General features: G+C 34.2%; 1 protein-coding gene across 3 annotated transcripts in view; it reads left to right on the top strand.

Moving 5' to 3' along the window:
* The window catches only part of TBC1D32 (TBC1 domain family member 32), a 202,462-nt gene that overhangs the window by 171,156 nt on the left and 6,425 nt on the right, over window positions 1-24,881 (top strand). For all 3 annotated transcript variants that reach the window (XM_047859835.1, XM_047859833.1, XM_047859834.1), the window contains 5 exons: window positions 173-242; window positions 2,396-2,511; window positions 3,260-3,414; window positions 7,400-7,540; window positions 18,085-18,273. In XM_047859835.1, the coding sequence (XP_047715791.1) occupies window positions 173-242; window positions 2,396-2,511; window positions 3,260-3,414; window positions 7,400-7,540; window positions 18,085-18,273 (671 nt within the window). The remainder of the gene's footprint in view (window positions 1-172; window positions 243-2,395; window positions 2,512-3,259; window positions 3,415-7,399; window positions 7,541-18,084; window positions 18,274-24,881) is intronic.

The following is a 24,881-nucleotide window of genomic DNA, read 5'->3' as shown; positions in this document are numbered from 1 at the left end:
TATTAATTTCTTTGAAAATATAACTGACAGCTCTTAAAAGAACAAATTCATCAGTGTTTTCAAAATTCACATTAAAATATGTAAAAATATTACTTTCATCAATTTGCAATTAAACTGTGATTATTATGCAGACTTTTATACATTTTTATAACCCAGTTTTCTTTGTGTTTAGCTACTGATGCAAATGTGAAGAACGAAAGTCTTTCATCTGTGCAGCAGCTTGGCATTAAAATGACTGTCAGGTATATTACAGGGAAATATCTCCCTTGCTCATTTCTAGAATTTGTTTTATCTACCTGATATGTGCTTAATAGTATTTAACAACCAACTATTTTGTGTACTTTAAATGCAGAGTCTATCATTCAGAAAATAATAACTTTGTTTTGAGGATATTGGCATATGATTAAATTACCTCTGCCAGTACATCATTTATGGTTCATTATCACTTCAGAGGCTAATTACAGTATATTTAAGCCTCTATGACTCCTGGCTTTTACCAAAAAAAAAAAAGAATATTGTAAAAATCAGCACTTTGGTAGCGCAATCATGCCATTTTCTAAAATATGGTAGTTTTTTTTTTAGGTTTATTTGAGAGCGAGCGAGAGAGAGAGAGAAACAGTGTGAGTGGGGGAGGGGCAGAGAAAGGAAGAGACAAAATCCCAAGCAGACTTTGTGCTGCCAGTGCAGAGCCCAACGTGGGGCTTGAACTCACGAAAACAGTGAGACCATGACCTGAGCCAAAACTAAGAGTCAGACACTTAACTGACTGAGCCACCCAGGTGCCCCTAAAATATGGTAGATTTTAATTGTTAAACTATGGTGATGAGTACAAAAGTACCTTAAGGATAGACACAGAAGTTAAAAATGAATAAGCCAATTATAGTAGTTTGAATTTTTAGTACTCAAATTGTAATTTTCAAAAGAAACTAAATGGCAGACTGGGAATTAAGGACTAAGTCTTCTCTCTTGCTTATTAAATGGAGATCTTGACAGTTCCCTCCTACTTCAGTGGGTAATCTTTAGAATCAAATATAAAAAGGATGCATGTGGAAGCTTTTAAAAAGAATGTTTTCATAAATACGTAACATAATGAAATTATAATGAAATGTATTAAAGTAATTTTAGCTCATCCATCTGTATCACATAAAGCATATAATTCATTGTTTTGTGGCCCTCTATCTGCTTTTTATTTTGTAATGTCCAGTTTCTATTCTGAAATGGAATCTATAGATAATATAAGCAGGCTAGTCATATTTTTTTTTTTAATTCAGTACAATGTCTTATTGGTAAGAAGTGAATGGAAAATGCTTTGTAATGAAATGTTTGTACACACCTGCAGTATATGACATAGCTGTCAACCAAATAGTCATTGTAACTTTGGCACCTGTAAATAGAGACTGACAGTATTTTGGTGCTTCAAATACCTCTAGTAGAGTTTTGCCACTGGCAAAGTAACTTTCCAGAATGGTGAACAAGTTTTAGGCTTGAAATGAAAGTACTTCCTTTCTCTGATGTGCACATGGTTACATTCGGTTTATAATAAAAAATATAGAAAAAAACATCTTATGATTTTATATAATACAGAATTGGTTTCAGATAATTACAAATAGCTTCTTCATCCATGCAAGTAACAGCCAGGCCATTTGCAAGTTGTTGTGCAGGACTGCCCCATGTTTAACCTCCCGGCCACCACTCACCAAGTACCAGTAGTGCCCCCATTCACTATGCAATCAGAAACACCCCCGTGAATTTCCAAAGTGGCCCCAGGACAAAGTACCCTCCCCTCAGAACCACTGGACTAGACGAAATCTAAAATTGCTTCCAGTGTTAACATTCTGTCAGTCTAAGCTGTCAACATTACATGTTCTAGATTAAGTTCAGGAAAAAAATGCTTGCATTCTTTTCATCTAAGTATCTACATTCTGTTCTCTCACTACTGTTTTATTTTCCTTTAACGTTTTATTTTATTTTTGGGACAGAGAGAGACAGAGCATGAACGGGGGAGGGGCAGAGAGAGAGGGAGACACAGAATCGGAAACAGGCTCCAGGCTCTGAGCCATCAGCCCAGAGCCCGACGCGGGGCTTGAACTCAGGGACCGCGAGATCGTGACCTGGCTGAAGTCGGACGCTTAACCGACTGCGCCACCCAGGCGCCCCTGTTTTATTTTCCTTTAAAATGTCAGCATTTACCAGATATAATAATCTAATTCAAATATCATTATCTAATCCAAAAATAATTATCAGGAACATACACTGAGTGTTAAGCTTTACTAAGTTCTGTATAGCATACTTATGCTATCAAGAAGAGGACTGCTCTTGATAGGTTTTAAAAAGTGAATTTACAATGCAGACCTGACATTTTTCAGTTTTTATGTTTTGTGGGTTTTTAATATAGGTATGGCAAGTTCCTCAACCTGTTGAAAGACAGTGCAGAAAATGATCTTACGTTGGTTTTAAAGCACTGTGAGAGATTCCTGAAACAGCAGCAAGTACCCATAAAATCTTCTCTTCGTATCCTTTTTTGAGTGGATTCACAGTAGTTGAACTTTATGTATTTTTCATAATTCTTTGATAGGGGACCTTAACACATTTATAGTAAAATAATACTTTAACCTATATTACTGATTTGTTATCATGTACCTTTATACTATTCTGTATTTTAAATATGTATTTTATTAGATTGGGTATTAACTACTAAATTCAGTCTTCTTCATTGAATCTTAAGCTGAGTAAAGTTATTAGGCTGTATTTTCAGATACATACAAGAAAGTTTTAAAAATAGGTTTAGTGTATCTAGAAAAGCATATTCCAGACTTAGTAAATCTAGAATAGTAATCGAACATACATTAATTTTGCCTGAATTGGTTATTTTTCAAAAATAGGTTTGACCGGAAGGGAGAAAAAAAGTGTACAAACCATTTGCATTACTGAATTCTAAATATTTGTGGGTTTTTTATACTTGATTATGCTAGTAATTTAGCAGATAACCTAAACCAGAGAAAGAGAGGGTACTATTTAATGATTTGAACAAATGTTGCCACAGGGCAGATAGTTATTTCTCCATTTGCTAGTGCCATTGGCCTCCACTGAACATGTAAGTAAACAGTACATTAGCTTGTAAATTGGTTGAAGATAAAATGAGGGCTAAGTATCAATACCTCTTTCCTGACAGGGATCCTGGAAATGAATATTAATGGAGTTCTCATATTTCATCTTTTAAGATAAAATATTGTAAAAGTTCCTTAATTGTGCTTTTCAGTCTGCCTGCAGGGGAGTTATGCTGGCCATGACTGGTTTGTATCTTCTTTGTTCATGATAATGTGCGGGGACAAAGAGAAAACATTCAGATTTCTTCAGCAGTTCTCCAGGCTTCTGACCTCTGCTTTCCTTTGGTTGCCAAGACTACATATTTCTGTAAGACTTTTTAGTCTATTTTGAAAGGAGTGTGTGAAATTTTAAGGCAAATCCCATTTAAATTCGTTGGGATCTTGTTTGTAGAGAGCTCTGTAATAATTTATGTTCGTTTTCTACCTGAATGCTTTTTGACTGATTCTCTTTGAAGCTACAGATTTGACATTTTCTCAGATACTTGATGTCTTACCTAATGGTAACTGCATGAAAGATTAGTGATACTAGATGGATGATTAAATTTTAAACTTATGATTTAGTAAATTATAAAAAATATATATGTAATAAGAACTATTGAATGGATTTTTTACTATTGCTTTGTTAGAAAGAATCAGTTAAATTATGGTATAAGAAAATAAGTCAAAATTATCAGTGTATTCCATCAAGAGGAAAAAACTATACATTTTGTAAATCTGTGATGAGTTTTGATTGAGGGTATTATAGTGTATTTTAAAGGATTTTACTAGCTTCATGAGATCTTGGAGTTTAGAGGTAAGAGTGTTCCTAAATTTACCAATATTTCTGTATTTTATTTTACTTACTGCCATTAAGATCTCCAACTTGAGGAAACTATCTAGTATATAAGATAGGCTAATACTTCACAAACCGTTTTTATGACATAGAGCATGTGGACAATGCAATCACATGGCACCCAAGGATAAGGGAGCTGGAAAGTATGTGGAGTTAAATAAAAGCACATATTATGTGTTTTTACAGTATATATTTGTGATAAGGAAAATAAAAGCAAAACATCAAGGAGGAATACATTATAAATATTGAAATTTAAAAATTTTATGCTTGAAATAGCTATATGAAATTCCTGAATAAGAATGTTTAGCTCTAGTTTTTCAGCATAATGAGAAGTTTGCTTACATGAGTAGGCGGAAGCAAATGGCAAAAGAGTATGTACTGGTTTTTCTCTATGAAACTATTTTCCTTCTGTTAACCAGAATTTGAGTTTTAAAAACCTTAGATATTCCACAAGCACCCCAATGTTTATGGCAGCATTATCGACAATAGCCAAATTATGAAAAGAGCCCAAATGTTTATTGACTGATGGAAGATGTGGTTCTATCTGTTTGTCTGTCTGTCTGTCTGTCTGTCTGTCTATCTATCTATCTATCTATCTATCTATCTATAATGGCATATTACTCAGCCATCTAAAAGAATAACATCTTGCCATTTGCAACAATGTGGATGGACCCAAAATGTATTATGCTAAGCTAAATAAGTCAATCAGATAAAAATAATTACCATATGATTTCACTCATATGTGGAATTTAAGAAAAAAACATAGGGGAGGGGGAAAAAGGAGGGAAGTAAACTATAAGAGACTTCTTTTTTTTTTTTTTTTTTTTTTTTTTTTTTTTAAATTTTTTTTTTTTTTCAACGTTTATTTATTTTTGGGACAGAGAGAGACAGAGCATGAACGGGGGAGGGGCAGAGAGAGAGGGAGTCACAGAATCGGAAACAGGCTCCAGGCTCTGAGCCATCAGCCCAGAGCCCGACGCGGGGCTCGAACTCACGGACCGCGAGATCGTGACCTGGCTGAAGTCGGACGCTTAACCGACTGCGCCACCCAGGCGCCCCAAGAGACTTCTAAGTCTAGAGAACAAACTGAGGGCTGATGGAGGGAGGTGGGTGGGGGAGGGGCTAAATGGGTGATGGGTATTAAGGAGGGCACTTGTGATGAGCACTGGGTGTTGTATGTAAGTGATGAATCACTAAATTCTATTCCTGAAACCAATATTACACTATATGTTAGCTAAATAGAATTTAAATAAAAACTTTAAAAAAATTCCACTCTTACGTTTACAAATGAGAAATCTTTTGATAATGAGTAATGGAATTTGAATCTAATCATACATTTTCATGTCAAATATTTGAAAATGATTCCTGCATTCCCCTAGTCTTAATTATTCTAGTTTAGTGTTTAGATCGTGACACTGTTAAATATCACCAGTCAACTTTTTTTAATCATAATTTTATAAAGTTGCATTTTTGTTTTGAATCTATAAAGTATTTTGTAACACATTATTTTTAACATAACAGTGATATTGTGCTCTAATAGCATTTATTTCCATAAAACTGAAATCAGGCAGGACTCTAAAACATACCAACTCCAGATACATTGTTTTCAATGCAACATAGAAAAGATACTATAGGGGCCCCTAGGTGCCTCAGTTGGTTAAGCGTCTGACTTCATCCGACTTCGGCTCCAGTCATGATCTCATGGTTCATGAGTTCCAGCCCCACTTCAGGCTCTGTGCTGACAGCTCAGAGATGCTGGAGATTCTGTGACTCCCTCTCTCTCTGCCCCTCCCCCGCTCTCTCAAAATAAACAAATTAAAATTAAAAAAAAAATACTGTATAAGAATGATTTTTATGCATACATTTCTTACACTACTATTATGCATATATTCAGAAAATGATTACCTATGCTTGCATTGAAAATTATATGTGTAAGTTGATATTTTGCTATTTATTAGATTCATTAATTCTACTATACAAATAGTCATTAATAAAACACATATATTTCATAAAAGAAGGTAAGTTAAAGGATACTAATTCTCAGTTTATATTATTTTTAACTACTCAAAAGAGATAATTTCTTTACTAGACATTCATCTGAAGTTGACTCTGAGATGTCCACTTAATATGCTATAATATGTCTCCAGTAATCAGTATATAAAATTAATGTTTTCTTGTGTACTGTGAGGTATCTCTAAGAACCTCTCATATTTCTACGTATGTATTCCTATAAATATATATTTATGCAATGTGAAATGGTAAATTGTAATTTATGCTGATGACACTGATAAACCACCTCACTGGTATCAGAAGTTTTAGTATAACTCAAACCTAAATCCTTAAAAGCACTTTAGCAATAAAGTTTGAAAGAAACCCTTATCTTAACTTGTATGTAATTGTTATACGTAAGTTTCATTTGTTTTAATTTAAAAGGATTTTCTTTTATTACAGTTACCCAGTAAAGCTAAGAACATAAAAATGCCTTTCAGGAAGTTTCTTAATTATATATTCTTCAGAACTAATTAGAATATAAGTTTTTAGTATAAGTTTATAGCATATACTTGGTAGTCTAACAGTTTTTCTTGACACAAAATGATATCTCCAAGTTTATTCTTTGTTTAAAAAATGCTGTGGTTAGATACTGAATTTGTGATAACAATCATTGAAATATTATAGAGCATTCATGATGGCATAAATTTTACTTAAGAGACATATTAAAAAAATAACTAACTTCATGAAGAAATAGCCAAAAATGCAAGTTTGTAAATGTGTGTGTGTATATCCACACATATATAAATGGACATATAAGTAAATGTAAAATATAAAATATATAAATTATGTAATATGTAATTATTATAGAAATTTTTACATACATACATATAAGGTAGTTGGCCCAAAAACTTTGATGATATTGCATTATACCTTGTTCTGTTTTAGAGATAAATTTCTTACGGAATTCCCAATTTCAGTTATTAGTAACTCAAGCTCAGATTTGGGTTATATAGCATTATCTTAGAAAAAGGAGGCTATGCAAATATTCCTAAGAGCAGACAAACTAAAATTTTTTAATGTTATAGAATTACTGGCCAAAGCCAAGGATAGCAAGCATATTGAAATACATTCACTCTTAAAATATAAAGCTTTATTACTCGTGTACTCATACATTTATTCTTTCATGCAACATTCATCCCCTTCATTCCACAAGGCATTGAATTACAGTATTAACTTCATTGCTTTGTCTTGGAAAGTATATCACATTGCCGTTATTGAGATTTATTCTTTCTACAGTGTTTAACATTCTGAATTTTTAACTTGCATAATTATAATCTTTGCAGTAACTACTTATGCCACCATATAAATTTTGAAGTAGCCACTCAAAGCAAGAGATTTAAGTAAGTTGGTTATATTATTTTAAATTAGTCGCATATTCATTAATTCTCAATGTCTCTTTTTTATGCAGAGGTACCTACCTGCTGACACTATAGAATCTGGCATCCATCCGATATACTTTTGCAGCACTCATTATATTGAAATGCTCCTGAAGGTGGAGGTGCCACTTGTGTTTTCAGCTTTTCACATGTCTGGTTTTGCACCATCCCAGGTAATCCATAGGAAAGAATGTTTCTTCAAATCCCAGATCTCACGGTCTTAAAAGAAAATTAAATTCTCACCAAATATAGGAAATACACTTAAATTAATAAGATCACTTTTGTAAGTATTCATACCTTTATGTTTAAATATCTACACTGACTTTTTCCCCCTAGGTCTGTTATAATACATAGTTTTCTTTATAGTAGATCCCTAGCATTCAGATTTTGAATAGCTATTCAAGGACATAGACATTCTGGAAGTCTATGACATGTAGGCTTTTAAATGTAGATAATATCTACTTCATAAGGCTAATCTAAGGATTAAGTAAGGTAACTAAGGGTAAGAATTCTTAACACTGGGTGTCTGCTATTAGAGATACTGTATCTTCTTTAAATTTTTTTTAAATTTTATTTGAATCCAAAAAAGCTAACATATAGTGTAGTAATGGTTTCAGGAATAGAATTTAGTGACTCCTCACTTACATATAACACATAGTGCTCATCCCAACAAGTGCCCATCTTAATGCCCATCACTCCACCCAGCACCCTGCCAGCAACCCTCATTTCTCTGTATTTAAGAGTCTCATATGTTTTGTCTCCATCTCTATTTTTACCTTATTTTTGCTTCCCTTCCCCTGTGTTCATCTGTTTTGTTTCTTAAATTCTACATATGAGTGAAATCATATGATATTTATCTTTCTCTGACTTATTTCACTTAGCATAATACATTCTAGTTCCATCCATTTTGTTGCAAATGGCAAGATTTCATTCTTTTTAATTGCTGGGTAATATTCCATTGCACATATATACCACATCTTCTTCATTCATCAATCAGTTGCTATTTGGGGCCTTTCCATAATTTGGCTATTGTTGATAGTGTTGCTATAAACAGTGGGATGCATGTGCCTTTTTGAATCGGCATTTTTATATCCTTTGGATAAATTCTTAGTAGTGCAATTGCCGGGTTATAGGGTAGTACAATTTTTTAATTTTTTAAGGAACCTCCATACTGTTTTCCAGAGTGGCTGCATCAGTTTGCATTCACACCAGCAGTGCAAAAGTGTTCCCCTTTCTCCACATCCTTGCCAACACCTTGTTTCATGAGTTGTTCATTTTAGTCATTCTGACAGGTGTGAGGTGATACCTCATTGTGGTTTTGATTTGTATTTCCCTGATGATGAGTGATGTTGAGCACCTATTCATGTGTCTGTTAGCCATCTGGATGTCTTCTTTAGGAAAAGTGTCTGTTCATGTCTTTTGCCCATTTCTTCACTCCTGCTCATTTGTTTCTTAGGTGCTGAGTTTGATAAGTTCTTTATAGATTTTGGATGACAACCCTTTATCTGATATGTCATTTGCAAGAGATACTGGATCTTAACAAAAAGCACAGCTTTCTGTTTCTGCTCTTGGGAGCTGGGAAGATTTAATGATTTTTCTAGGGCCTAGAATTGTGCTTGTGGTCACACACAGTAGTCACAGATATCTCCCTCCTGTGCATAGGCAGTCCCTCCTTGGTGGAGGGGTGGATTGTTTCTCTACTGTTCTAATCAGGCTAAAACTTAACGTTTTAGAGCTTAAACCTTTTTCACTTTTAGAATTACATCTTTAGGTGAGAGTTCCAGAAGGTAGAAATACTTAACTATAAGGTGTGAACACATTTAAGACTCTTGACACATGCTATCAATTTGCTTTGATTTTACTCTTCTAACACAAATGAAGAAAGTATCTGTTCTTCAGGTCTGGGTATTTGGCTTTTTCAAAACTAATGGAGAAATTAATAGGTGACATTCTCTTTTTAAAATTTTGTGGGTTTTTTGAACATTAGCAAGATTGACTATAATTCCATAGCTTTGTTAATAGTTGAAACTTCTTAATTGCCCACCTGTCTTAGCATGTTTCTTATTGATTTGTATATTCTTAAAAAGTAACTCCACTATCCACATCTCTTCAATTCATGTTATGTATTTTATTTACTATTGTAATTTATTACTTATTTACTATTAGTGTTTTTGTTTATTTACTATTATATTATTTATTACATTTTACTTACTCCTACCTTATATTGTGTCTTAATACTTGGTAAGAATAAACCTATAATACTCCCTAACTCCCCCCTAAAAAAGCTAATTTAACTATTTCTGTTTATTCCTTTATGTGCCCTCTAAAGTGACTTTTCCTAGTTTGAATTGACCTTTTGGAACTGGATAAAATTTAGATAGCTATTATGTTCACTTTTCTCAAAGTAATTTATAGTTTATGTCCTTACTTACTCATACTGTTATGAGTATGTACTCATACTACTTACTCATACTTACTTACTCATACTTCCTATCTAGAAACATAGTAAATTTTTCTATTTATTTTCTTTGTATTATATTTTACTGAAGCTGCATATATTTTTTCCATATAGGTATAGTATATTTCATATTACAGACATTTCTAATTAGAGTAGCTTGAAATCTTTTTTTAATTTTATTTTGTGATTACTGTTAATAATTAGGAAAGACATTAAATTTTCTATAATTGTTAGGTTGTACATTTTTTTCTAGATTTGTGTTAATTTTTTATTTCTGCTTCATTTTAAATTAAATTCTATAATTTTTCCAGAAAATTCTATATAGTTGCTTCCTTGTTTTAGACTTTAACAATTATTAGGAAAACCTCCAGTATTTCACCATTAAGAGAATTATTTCCTGTCATACTATGGAAGAATCCTTCTACTTTATGTAAAATATTGAATTTTATTTCTTTTATTCAAATAAAAATGTTCCTTTAGGGTTCCTATAGGGTTAAGATTATCTTGATTTTGGGGTTTATGTGACCTATTGGTAGATTTCTTAGTAGTAGACCCTTCTTGAATTCCCTTGGATTTGTCTTGGCAATCTTTTCTTCCTAATTAGACAGTATAGTTCTCGGCAATATGCCTTTATACTTATTTTGAAGAGCCTTTATGTCATGTAATTACATTTACTTGTATGTGGTTACTATGCCTCTTGAGTTTTAAATTTTCTGAAGTTAATAGGTCTAAATATAATGAGGAATTACATGTTGTGGAAAGGAATATTCTTTCTTGGCCATGGTGCTCTTACCCAGCATGTACATAAAACACTTTTCAGAAATTTAAATCCTAAAATGTTTAATTCTGGTTGGAAGTAGATACTTAAATATTTACTATAAGCTCAGTAATCTATTCTTTCTACTCTTCTAAAAATCCAAGCTAGGGAACAAAATGTTCCTGAGAAGTCTTTTGCCATTCTAGTCTTGATTAATATACTGTATATTGTCTAATACCTCCATTCATTTATTAGTTCCTAACATATATCCTCTAATTTTAAAATGTATTGCCACAAACAGTGGGAAAAACGTGCAATACCTTAGGCCTCACCGTATCAATTTGGCACCTTTTTTTTTTTTAATTTTTTTTCAACGTTTATTTATTTTTGGGGGGACAGAGAGAGACAGAGCATGAACGGGGGCGGGGCAGAGAGAGAAGGAGACACAGAATCGGAAACAGCCTCTAGGCTCTGAGCCATCAGCCCAGAGCCTGACGCGGGGCTCGAACTCCCGGACCGCGAGATCGTGACCTGGCTGAAGTCGGACGCTTAACCGACTGCGCCACCCAGGCGCCCCAATTTGGCACCTTTTTATCATTTTGGTATTTCTTTATCGATTTAAAATTGCATAAATATAGCAGATTTATCTAATAAAAATTTCTAAGCAGTAATGTTATGTTTCTTAAGTTATCTAATGTAAAATTCCTTTTTAATGACTCCCTATGTAAGCAAATCATTTTGTGCCTTAAGTATATATCATTGCTTTGTTGATATAACTTGCCATTTTATTGCTAATTATAAAATATGAAACAACTTTTAAGTAATGAGTAGGTATAGGTGCTTAAGTAATCGTTTGGATATAGATTTTGTATTGCAAAGCTTATTCATTTTGATGTAATTAGGAGCAGTGCTTTTTGAAGTTGTGTATTTACAGACACTAAGGGATTGGTTGATTAATGAAGGATTTGTGAGCAGGTTGCTAAATAAAATACACATATCTCTAGAGTAAAAATACACGTTCGACTAGAATACAAAAAAAAATAAAGTAGTTAGAAATATATGTTGATTAGAGTTTAAGAGTAACTGAGATTGGAAAATAGAAATTCAAATATATAGTCTTCCATTTTTAATGAACAGAAAATCACGTTTTGATTAGCGTTTTGAACAATTTTATGCTTTGGTAAAACACTTTTCATTATTGGACCTTATTTAACTTCCCTAGCTTAAGAAGTACCACATATCTTTAGTGATTTATCTCTTATAATTTCGTGGGGTCTTATTCTGCATATCATTATTATATTGTACTGTGTCAGCAAGTAGGCTAACATGGATAATCCTCTGAATATACTCTAGAAAAACATTTTGGTTGTTCTCATTTACTGTTTTTTTCTTCTCCTCTCATCATGAAGACTGGATTAAAGAAAACTATTCTAACATTTCATACTTTGTGACATAGTGTTTTTTGAAAATGAAAATTACACAAATGCAAATCAGAATGTTTCTTGTTAATAGTCATATTCATAAATATATATATCCCCAGACTCTCTCTCCTCATGTTGCCAAGGTTGCCACGTGAAATAGTACCTTCTTTCTCCCTGTGCCACATCTTAATATGTCAAGGACTTATCCTTTATGTCTGTCCAAATGGAAACTTTTTTTGCTGAACTATCAGTAGATATGAATTTGTGTACTATTTCTATGCTTCTAGTAGAAATCTATGTCTTGCCTTGTGGAATAGTTCTTTATGTCCTTTACCTCTTTAATAGTTGAAGTTCCTTAAAGGCATGCGTACCTGACTTACCTTCCAGTTCTTTGAGTGTCTGACACAGTATCTCGCTTACAAGTACAACAAAAATAGTATGTGTATAACAACTCTTTGCAGTGTAAAAGGTATATTTCCAGATCTCATCTCATTTAAAATTTTGACTGCTTCATGTGATGGAGAAATTCAGGATCAATGAAGTCAGTGAATTGATTTAGTGAGGTTACCATGATAGCAAAGACTTCACTTGGAACCACATCTTTTGCTTTTGAAATTAGTTTTGTTTCTTATTTTGCTAATATTCTTTCTATGGTGTGGGCAAATAAAATGAGTCCAGAAGAGTTGTTAAAAATATTGTCTTTGAATCATAAAACTTGGTCATTCAGTTCATACCTATTCTGGCTTAATCAGGTATCCACAAATAATTGCTCTAGCCAAACTTTTTTTTTTTAATTCTTATGGAATGTTTTGAAGATTGTTTTTCAAATCTAGATACAAGTGAGAATAATATACCTTGGATAAAATAATTATGTTTATCTAATGTCCTTTAGCAGTTTAAGTATGGTTGAAGAGCAAAATTTTCTAGGAAGGCTGTGATACATTTTGATGTGTATCGTACTTTCCTCGAAGCCTAAAACACATTTAAATGTTTTAAAGTATAATTAGGTTTAAGGAACATTGGTCTATAATAAAAAACAAACCTAATTAGTTTGTTTCCTTTTCTTTGTACACCATTTCATGAACTACTAATACTTTTCGGTGAATTTAAGATCTCAGTTGCTTAGATTTGAAAATACAGTATATGTTTGTACTTATAAGACGGAATTTGGCAGTATCTAGCAAAATCACATATGTATGTATTTTCCCTTTAACCCAACAATCTCATTTATAGAAATCTATCCCAGAGATATTCTGACAAAAATTTGAAAATACATACAGGTGTTTGTTACAGCACTGATTATAGTATCAGAAGACTAGAAACAATGCAGATATAGAGGCTTGGTTGAAAAATTATGGCTTATTCATGGTGGAATACCATGCCATTGTAAAAATGAGAAATCCTTCTGTATATTGTGGTGGAATGATATACAGGATCCTTTGGTTAAGTGATAAGAAGGTGAAGAGAAAGTGTTTAGTATGTTACCATTTATGTAAGAAAGAGTGGGATACAAATGCATGTGCTTATATTAAAAACATGAAAGATTGTACCTTTTTTTAATGATTGCTTATAGGGATAGAGAAGGAATGAGATCAAGAAATGAATAAACCTTTTGTATTTTTGCCTTAGAATCACTTAAATATTTTATATGATATAAATGTATATAACCAACAAAATAAACATATTCTGTCCCTGAGAATATGAAGTCAAACTGAATAAAATGAACCCACCAGAACCCATTTGATGGTATAAACTCATGAGAATCACTTTAAATACAATAATTTGACAGTATGTGTCAAGTGATATGTTGTCTAAAGGCAAAGAACAGTAGTAATACTGTTTGAAGTAATCATATTGCTCATGGTAGTGCTGGTATTCTATGATTATTTTTGTCTTGTGTGATAAAAACAAAAATGGGTGGCATTGGTAACTGAGATTTTCTGTGTGTTTTAAAGCAAACACAGATATAATATATAGCAACTTATGTGTTTTCTCTTAGAAAGTTTAAAGAAGGGGAACCTACATGTAGGAGGAGATGGACAAAAGAGACTTATCAATCACTAAAAATTTTGAAGCTGTGATGGTTCTGGTTCATGTATTGCTTTTTTTATTTTATGTATATTGGGAAAATTCCACACTAAAAATGTCTTAGGAATTTGTCATTCTGCTTGGACGCACTCTTTCCTTTATCCTTTTAGAATTCTAGTTCATCAGCTGATTTGCAAACCTTTTCATCCTATAAAGATAGAGAAGTTATTAGCTTAAGGACTGAATACTGTGACTCATTGCTCACTCTTCCAGAGGAATACTATTTTAGCATTGTATTACAGTTTAATAATTCTGAATCATCTTGTACACAGATAGCAAATATAATTTCTGCCAAATGAAGAGGGACATATATTGAAAAAGAGTACATCTCCCCTTTGAGTGTAAGCTCCATGAGAACAGGGAGTAAATGTCTCTTTTTTGGTTAAAAATTATAATGCTTATTTGTATATTAGGTACTTGATAAATATTAAATGAATAATAAACATCTGTACCTTTGTTATAGAATCACATTTAAATAGCACTTTATATACTTTCAAAGTGTTTTCAGTTATAATCTTTTTCCCTCTTCTAAATTTCCCATGTGTAGAAAAAGATAGGCATTATCTCTGTTTAATGGAAGAAAAGTAGACAATGTACGGAAAACAATAGTTAAATGTATGTAAATACCAGAAAATTGAACTGCATTAATAACTATGTATGATAACTAATTGCAGATTCTGGGGTGACTTTCTTTTAACTAATAATGAAGAGTATCTCCCTATATATATTTTAACTTCAGATATATTTGAACCATATAGAGTTGTGAGGTTTTAAGATCAAAATGAGTTGAGGATCAGCAGTTTCACACCGTCCATCCAGTAGAACACTAAGGCTACTGAGAAAAGACGGACAAATACCCCTGGCTGCAGGGTTCATTTGTACTAGTTTCGACTCTTTGTTTCTCCTTAACTCATCTGGAGATTCATTTTTATTAACACAGCATGGCCAAAAGTTTCTTGGCATTAATAGCTATAGCATAGAACAGAGACAGAACCCTGGCAGCAGGACACTAAGGGAATTAAAAGTATTACTTCTAGTCAAAGAACCACTGACTGCTTCAACCTGTCTAGTTAAGTAAGAGTAGGAGATACTTTCTCCCCAGTTCAGTAGAGCCATACTATGTGGGCAATGGAAGTTTGGTAATGAACTCTGCATGCCAAGCTACCCTCCAGGTCAAGATCTGAGGGGAAAATCCTATCAGTGATAAGACTAAAGTTGAGACAAAAGGAAATTAAATATATTCTGCCAGTTCATAAATATCGAATATTCATACGCAGAATTCAATATTGAGTTATTCATAGGCTCTGTGAATAGATTTTGGAGCATAATAGAAGAAGCACATAATATTTATAAAGCAAAATCTTATACCTGAGAATGGAATTACAATTAAAAAACAGAAAAAATACTTGGGGATTTAGGGGCGCCTGGGTGGCTCAGTTGGTTGGGTGTCCGACTTCAGCTCAGGTCATGTCTCATGGTTTGTGTGTTCAAGCCCCACATCGGGCTCTATGCTGACAGCTCAGAGCCTGGAACCTGCTTCGGATTCTGTGTCTCCTTCTCTCTCTGCCCCTCCCCTGCTCGTGCGCTCGCTTGCTCTCTCTGTCTCTCTCTCCCTCTCTCACTCTCCCTCTCTCAAAAATGAATAAACATTAAAAAAAAATGCTTGGGATCTATAGTCAGTATTATCAATAATAGGAAATATGAGTGGAAAATGAAATGAAAAGATACGCCCATAATATCTGAAATTAAGATGTCAATGGTTGACATAAGGAAATAGGCATATGGAAATAAGGCATATGGAAAACAAAAATTCAATAATACCATCTGGTATGGTATTACCCAACCCTGAAATTCATAAGTTGAAATCTTTACCACCACTACCCTCAGAATGACGTATTTGGAGATAGGATTTTTAAAGGGGTAATTACATGAAAATTAGGTACATTAGGGTAGGCCCCACCCAATTTGTCCACTGTCCTTTGAAGAGGAAATTTGGACACAGATACCCAGAGGGAAGACCATATGAAAACATAGAAGACTGCCATCTCTAACCCAAGGAGAGAGATGTAGCCCTGCCAACCCTTTGATCCTAGACTTCAGAACTGTGAGAAGAGACCTTTCTGTTATTTAAGTCACCTGGTCTGTGACACTTTATATTATGGCAGCCTGAGCAGACTAATACACCATGTTAAAGGCACTTAAGGTAGAATCAACCACTCCTCGAAATTGTATCAGATCTAAAAAGTTTTAGAAACTATTCAAGAATATATTTTTTTTTTAATTTTTTTTTCAACGTTTATTTATTTTTGGGACAGAGAGAGACAAAGCATGAACGGCGGAGGGGCAGAGAGAGAGGGAGACACAGAATTGGAAACAGGCTCCAGGCTCTGAGCCATCAGCCCAGAGCCTGACGCGGGGCTCGAACTCACGGACCGCGAGATCGTGACCTGGCTGAAGTCGGACGCTTAACCGACTGCGCCACCCAGGCGCTCCAAGAATATATTTTTAAAAGGACAAAACAGTAGAACAAAGGAAAATTTGTGTATCTTTGTTTTTTACATCTATGATAAATTGAGAGAAGCCATTATATTTGTTGCCATTCCCTGCTCCCCACCTCCAAAATGAAAAGTAGGTTCAATAAAGGAAATTTTCCCTCAATGGTAATTTGTAGACCATAAATGAAAATTAAAATATTGGAAAGTATCTTAGTTTCCTAGGACTATAGTATTAAAATAGCATAAACTGGTGGCTTAAAACAACATAAGTTTATTGACTCACAGTTTTGGAGGCCAGCAGTCCAGAATAAAAGTGTTAACAGGGTACCTGGGTGGCTCAGTCGGGGAATTAGTCTGACTCTCCTGATTTTGGCTCAGGTCATGATCTCAAGGTTCCCAAGATCAAGTCCCATGTCAGGCTCTATGCTGACAGCATGGGGTTTGTTTGGGATTCTCTCTGTTCCTCTTTCTTTCTCTCTCAAGGTAAATAAACTTGAAAGAAAAAAATTGTTAACAAGACTGTGTGCCCTCTGAAGGCCCTAGGGAAAGAACTGTTTGATGCCTCTCTCCTAATTTCTGGTAACCTCAGATGGTTTTTGGCTTGTAAATGCATCACTCCAATCCTCTTGTCTTCGTAGGACATTCCCCATGTGTGCCTTTTCATCTTCCCTCTATGTCTATTTCTGTGTTCAAATTTTCCCTTTCTAACTGATACCAGTCATACTGGAATAGGGCTCACCCTAGTGACCTCATTTTATCTCAGTTACCTCTGTAAAAATCTGTTTCCAAATAATGTTTCCAAATCCAAGGATTTGGACATGCTTTTAGGGGAAAGACACAATTCCACCCATTGTTATTGTGTTTTTTTTTAAACTTTTCTATTTTAAAGGGGTATTTTCTATTTTCTTCCACAATGGGCATGTATACATTTTGTAATCCAAATTATCTGAATGTTATTCAAGAAGATAAATGATTTTTGTAAAAGTCTCACTTCTAAGTTATTTTCCACATTAGCTCCCAGTTTTTATGTTATATAATCCTGTTTGATTTAAATTACTTTCTGATTCAGCAAGAGTCCATTCGCATTAATGTAACATTTAGCAATCTGTCATCTGCATAATTATACATCTGTGATTATTAGGTAGGGTAGAAAAAAACTCCCATCTCTGAATTAAAATGGTCTCTTAGCATTGTTATCTGTAGAGAGCAGACTGATGTTGTGGTTAAGAGGACTATATTGAATAAAGAAGGCATTTAGCAATAGGTATGTGAGCAGTGTGGACACCGTCAGTGACCTCCTAAGTCCTGGGTCCCTAGGCCATGAACGTTTTCTCACACATTAAGCAAATAGATGAAGCATCCCTGTGTGCAGGATATCTTTCTATTTTGATCGGATGCCAAGCTCTTCATTGCTTTTGCATGAATTAGTGGTTATTGCTTTTTTAAAAAAAAGTATGGTTTTATAAGCTTTCTAATGAACTGACTTCTTTTTTTCTAGATATGCCTACAGTGGATAACTCAGTGTTTTTGGAATTATTTAGATTGGATAGAAATCTGCCATTATATCGCTACTTGTGTTTTCCTTGGTCCTGATTACCAAGTGTATATCTGTATAGCTATATTCAAACACTTACAACAAGACATTCTGCAGCACACTCAGACTCAAGATCTGCAGGTTTTCCTAAAAGTAAGTAACTTCAGGGGGAACATGGTGGTTGAGTTCACAGCTAACTTTAATTTGATTCTTAATATCAGATATTTTTCTAGACAGTCATCTAAAAACAACCTTAAGCGGGGCAGCTGGGTAGCTCCGTTGGTTAAGCATCTGACTCTTGGTTTCAGTTCAGGTCATGATCTCACAGTCTGTGAGTTCAAGCCCCACGTGTGGAACCCACTTGGGATTCTCTCTTTCCCTCTCTCTATGCCCCTCACCCACTCACTCTCTCTGTCTCTCAAAATAATTGAATAAACTTAAAATAAAACAACCTTTAGAGTAGGTACTATTATTCTCATTTTAGAGTTGAGGAAACTGAGGGACCAACTTAAGTAAGCTGCCCAAGATTACACGGTAAGAAGCAGTGGGACTGAGATGTGAAGTAGCTAAGCTACTGGGATTCAAAACTTGGCCTTTAGCCAGCGTGCTACTCCACACACTGTTTTTTGTTATATTCCTTCTACCTTATTTGGTCACTAAAAGTTCAAGCTACTATGTCAATACAGAGGTTTGAAACATTTTAAAAGCATTTCATGTAATTTCCTATACCTTCATATTCTATATTTTTTAAACTTTCACCTATTTTTATAAAATGTTTCCATGAAAGATTATTCCATCATAACATTCTTTTTAAACAGTCACTACCTTACATAAGTTAATGTTTTAAATACAATATAGTTGCTCAGTTTGTTTCTCACAGTAATATGACTTTTGAAGCTCTGGACTTTAGGAAACACATGTTCAATAAATACATCCCTGTGTGCAGTTCTTCATGGGAATCCAACTGTATTCATTTTAAGTTAAAATCTTTCCTTGAATTTGAAGTATGCTTCCCTCCCCATGCTACCTTCACCTTCCCACAAAGCACACATACACATGCACACACCCAGACCTGCATTAGTCCTTTGCTAGGTTTTCTCTGGGTCAACAAATAATCTTTATGTTAATTAATTCTTTAATTATTCTTTGTCATTTTTCTTTACCACTAGATCTTGTCAGAGCTATTTTCCATTTAATAATGATTTTCTGTAAATAAATGTCATCAATTATTCAAAGTTGCCAAACTATCAGGCATTTCTATTTCATAGAGATACTGAATTCAGAAGGTCACAGACTTTCTATATGTATCACTAGAATTATGATCTTAGGAACATTTTTAATGAAAAAATATACCAAGATAGTGGTTGTACATGTAAAATGAAAACTTAGGTAGAAAAAGAAAAAAAGTTATCTGCAACAGGTAATTTGGAGGACAGGAATGGTTAAACAAATGGGAATTATGCTGAGGACAAAAATGTGGGTTCCTATTTAGTAAGGGACACTTTCGTCACTGCCATGGTCAATTCATAGGAATCTCAGAGTCTGAAGTTTTCCTAAGGGCTTATATTTGAATATCCTCTAACCTGTAACTCTATAACCTCTTATCCCACTTTGGTATCTCTTATAGCTGAAATTATTTTATATATATTTTTGTCAGTCTTTCTCAGTATAATGTACATATTCCACAAGGACAGTGATTTTGTCCATCTTGTTTACGAATGTATTTTCAATGCCTTGAACAGTACCTGGCACATAGTAGGTGCCCAGTAAATATCTGTTGACAGAATAAACAAATAAAAAATATAAAGGGAAAGATGAACTTAGTTTTGTTCACATTTAATAACAAACATTACTGAATTCTTTGATTGCTGGTGGTGATTATTGCAGTTTCATGTCTGTTGAGTTCTCTACTACTTGATAATGCTGTCAGTTTAAAGAATTTTTAAATGAGGGGAGAAAGGTTACTACTCAAGTCCTGTTTAAATTACTAAAATTTTAATTGAATTGGTTTAAATCCAAACTAATAACATGTTGGCAAAGAATTAATTTTAGCACTTGTCCCGGAACTAACCGTACTTCTTGCTCTGCTGTTAGCAGTCATCTGAGGGATTAGGAGAAATATCTTTCTGATATTGTGGCTTCACTTTATTTTTTGTTTCCAGCAAGTAAATCTCAAGTTCACTGATCTCTTTTGGTGAGCAGTTATTTTTCTTGTGTGATAAATTCCAGTGTGGTTTATTTAAATATGCATTTACATACCCTGTTACTCTATTAAGCCCTGTTATGGTCTGTTGTTTCCAATGTATATAAATACATACAGACTATTTTCTACTTATTCACATATTAACCAATAATGAAACTTTGGTTAATAAAGTGATTTAATTTTCCCTTCCTTGGAAGACAACCCAAGTCAAAAATAGTTCTATGATTCAAAAATTCTCATTTAAGTAGAAGTTAAAGGATTAAACCTGGGGAATTATGTTTTATTATACTTTCTAATCTAGAAATCTCAGACTTGTGCAAAGGGTGGAAAAAAAACTTAATAATTCTCCACATATACCACAGCCATAATAATATTCTTATATAGATTACATGCTATTTCTTGACTGTACATATTTTTAAATGATTGCTTTGGAAGAGGTGAAGTAGAACAGAGGACTTACTTTTTAGGGTATTTGGTGGGTTTATTTTTATTTTTTTTTTATTTTTGAAGAATGGGTCCATACTTCTTTTATAATAAAACTACTTTTTAAAAGGAGGATATTGAATCATTGTATAAAAATAGATAAAACAAGCATCCATTGTAAACAATGTTCAAATAATCAGACCCAATTGAATGTTTCAAAAATTTTGAAAAACCACAAACGTGTTTTCAACTATTATTAGTTATCCTGAAAACTTCAGGTACTAGATGGTTCCAGAAGATTGAAAATATGCAATTTTTTCCTGGTTAATTATTGACAGAAAGTGACATGATAGAAGCATCGCTTTAGGAATAATCATGATCTGTCTGAAGCAGATAGTGGTGAGACAATATGAACCCATTTGTATTAATTTGGTTTAGGCTCTAGATCTTAAATTAAGTAATTGAGAGTCTAGATTCATTGCCTACTTTTCTGATCGCCCACTGAGCAATTCTTCATGATCAGTGTATTAAAAAGATGACTTGGAATTTCTTAGACCAGGTGGTGAGCATGAATAGTCAGGCCTGATTTACTTAAAAAACAAAACCAAAGAATAAAATAAAAAACCCAAACACTTTATTTTTCCTTTTTTGACTAAACCACTAAATGATTAATGAATGGCATGAATATAAGTTGTTATTAGCAAGGTATTTTCTGAGTTTTTCACAACATCTTTGTAGACACAACAAGTATGTAGGTTGATAATAGAGCAGCGTTATTATATATTATGTATAATAAGTGCATTATCCCCACACTGTGGCAATTGATAGATCATTACTGACCTAAAAAGCAACTTCTGAAGGTATGCTGAAGAGCTTAGTTCTTGGACTTAGGGTCTTAAATGTTTTTATCTGTGACAGATAAAGGTTCAGGAAATCTGTAGGCACCACACTTACTAGAAAGAAAACATCACCCAGAAAGATAAGTATAGTGCTCTCAAATATCCCAGTGAGCTTGGAAGTGTAAAGTTTTGTTTGTTTGTTTGTTTAAGTGGAGTCATCTCTCTCACTCACGCAAGCAAGCCGGTTTAGAAAGAGTTTAATAGTAGTTTAGAAGACTCACTGTTTCAGCCAACTGGCTATATTGCATTTCTCTCTAGCTTGATAATAGGCTGGCAGTGATCTTGGTTTAGTTTGTGAATTCAATTGAATTCGACTTGGGGAAAACTTCACTGAAATGCCAGGCTGGGAAAAGATTGCCTTCCAGTGAAAATCAGGCTGTGAAGGCTCAAAATACTTAATTAGAATGCTTCAACTAAATCCTGCATGTTCTGGCAAAATCAATTTATAATTATGAAAAAATCAGATTAATTTCAATCCAATCAGTAAATTGTCAAGAGGAATTTTGTTTTTGTTGTTCTTGCAGCTGTTACCAGATCATGTTGACAGGGTAAGGAATGGAGATCAGACTGAGAAACATCACATGAATTGCTAAGCTTTTAACAGACAAAAGTATACATGGTACTAAAAATAATTCACCATCTGAGGGAATAGATAAAACATGTTCAGTTTTATGTCAACAGTGGTTTGCAGATATGTGTTTTTCGTTGTTCTTAAATCACTCGAGTCTGACCGCGTTCAAATTCTGGCTCTGTCACTCTGTAAGCTTGGGCACGTTGCTTAACCTCTTTGTGCCACGGTTTTCTCATCCGTATAATTAACTGTGAAATAATACCTATTACATGGAGTAATTAGATGATATCTGTAAAATACTTCTAGAACATTGCCACATAGCAAGTGCTTTTAAAAAAAAGTTAGCAGTTATTTGAATTTCTACATCCCTGTCTCATCCTTCTCCTATTCTTTTTTTTTCTTTTTCTTTTCCTGAGAGAGAGAGTGCACAAGTGAGTGTGAGTGGGGGAGGCACAGAGAGAGAATCTTAAGCAGGCCCTACAGCCAGCATGATGTACAATGCCGGGGCTCTATCTCAGGGTCATGAGATCATGACCTGAGCCAAGTTAAAGAGCCACCCCAAGACCTGAGCCAAGTTGCTTAGCCAACTGAGCCACCCAGGCACCCCTGTTGCTCTTATTAACGGAAGAAAAAGATGTATAGAGAACAAAGGAAATAGGCCTTTTTCCTGAGTCTACAGTTAGAATATATATTTTGCTCCCATTTTTTCTCTTCTCTAGGCACTTAGACATCTTAGTATATCATAGATTACCTGGCATGTACTTCAGAGCTATGTCAGGAACATTCTCTTACATTGTATCTGGTCAAGGCCTAATCTCTCATTTACCCAGCCAAGATAGGATCATCTCTCTAGTCATCACATATCCCCATGTACCCCTCAGCTGAAAAAAAAATTTAATGTTTATTTATTTATTTATTTTAGAGAGAGAGAGAGTGCAAGTAGGGAAGGGGCAGTAGGAGAGGGAGACAGAGAATCCAGAGCAGGCTTGGTACTGTCAGCATAGAGCCTGACGCGGGGCTTGAAGTCACGAACTGTGAGATCATGACCTGAGCCAAAGTTGGAAGCTTAACCGACTGAGGCAACCAAGTGCCCCTGAGTTAAAACTTTTAAGAATCACACACTATAGTGAATATTTAAGAGCCTCATTCTGTCCAGAACCACACATGCTATATACACTTCCCTGATCCTGAGGATCATTAGTATGTTTATTGAAACTGACACATCTAGACTCTTCCCCAGGCCTACCAAAACAATTTTCACAACAGGACTGAGTTGTCACGTTTTAGTATAAAACCTCAAATAGCTTGAAACTTCTAGGATATGTAAAAATGTCACCTTTGAAACTTGAATCAGGATGCCAAAACCAGAGATTCAGAAGTTTTGGGGCTTTGGGGCTTAGGAATTTCTAATTGTACCAAGCACCCCAGGAGAAGCATACTAGAAAAAAAAAGCATTACTTGCAGATTGGTTATTTTTCTACCACTTTAACCGAGAAAGAAGCTCCTTTTTCACGATAGGTCAAACACAACACACAAGAAGCCATCTCTAGCAAAGGTAGAAGTGGAACTAAGTTCACAAAACCCCTTCTCACATGTGACTCTTACAATATAATTCGATGCTTCTTACTTCTTACTTAGTAAGATGTAAGTAAGTACACTTGATGTTTTTGTACTTTGTATCTATTTACCACCCTGAAAGGCCTTATCTTTGATTCAGATTCCAAATTTACAGGGCTTGCAGTAGCTCTAAAAACATTTCTGCTGGAAATTATTTTTGGAAACCTTTGCTGGTACAAGTAATGTTTGAAAGGATAGGTATAGCTTGATTTCCATAATAGGCATATTCCTGAGAAGTTACAAGACTGTAATATAATATCATAAGTGGATTGTTCCCTTATGTTTTTTATCAAGGGGTTGAAAACACTGGAGTACTACTTGGCAGTGAGAAAGAATGAAATCTAGCCTTTTGTAGCAACGTAGATAGAACTGGATGGAGAGTGTTATGCTAAGTGAAATAAGTCATACAGAGAAAGACAGATACCATATGTTTTCACTCTTATGTGGATCCTGAAAACTTAACAGAAGACCATGGGGGAGGGGAATGAAAAAAAAAGTTAGGGAGAGAGCCAAACCATAAGAGACTCTTAAAAACTGAGAATAAACTGAGGGTTGATGGGGGTGGGGTGGGAGGAAGAGGAGGGTGGGTGATGGGCGTTGAGGAGGGCACCTGTTGGGATGAGCACTGGGTGTTATATGGAAACCAATCTGACAATAAATTTCATATTAAAAAAGAAAAAGAAAAACAGACTGGAGTCAATAATCATTGATGCTTCACATTATAGATTTGCAGTGCAATCAAGAAAATCTATCTTAGCCATTTTAGAGACCATCAGTTAACAAAAATGTTCTTATTATGACCACCATTAACACCTTGAGTGCTTATTGAATGCCAGGCACTAGGGCTCATTGACTTATTCAACTATTGTACAAGAGCTGTGTCCCAGGCATTATAGTCACAAAACAGGTCATATCCCTACCCACATTGACCTTACAGTCTACTGGTAGATATTTAAATAAATATATAATATTTTAGGTATTGATAAATCTTAATTTAAGGAACTTAAACATGGTAAGGGAAGTCAGAGGTGCTATTGTATAAAGAGTC

The sequence above is a fragment of the Prionailurus viverrinus genome, chromosome B2 (genome assembly GCF_022837055.1).
Source record: "Prionailurus viverrinus isolate Anna chromosome B2, UM_Priviv_1.0, whole genome shotgun sequence".
NCBI lineage: Eukaryota > Metazoa > Chordata > Mammalia > Carnivora > Felidae > Prionailurus > Prionailurus viverrinus.
The sequence above is the reverse complement of the archived record's forward strand: the minus strand, read 5'-3'. Positions and strand labels throughout refer to the sequence as shown.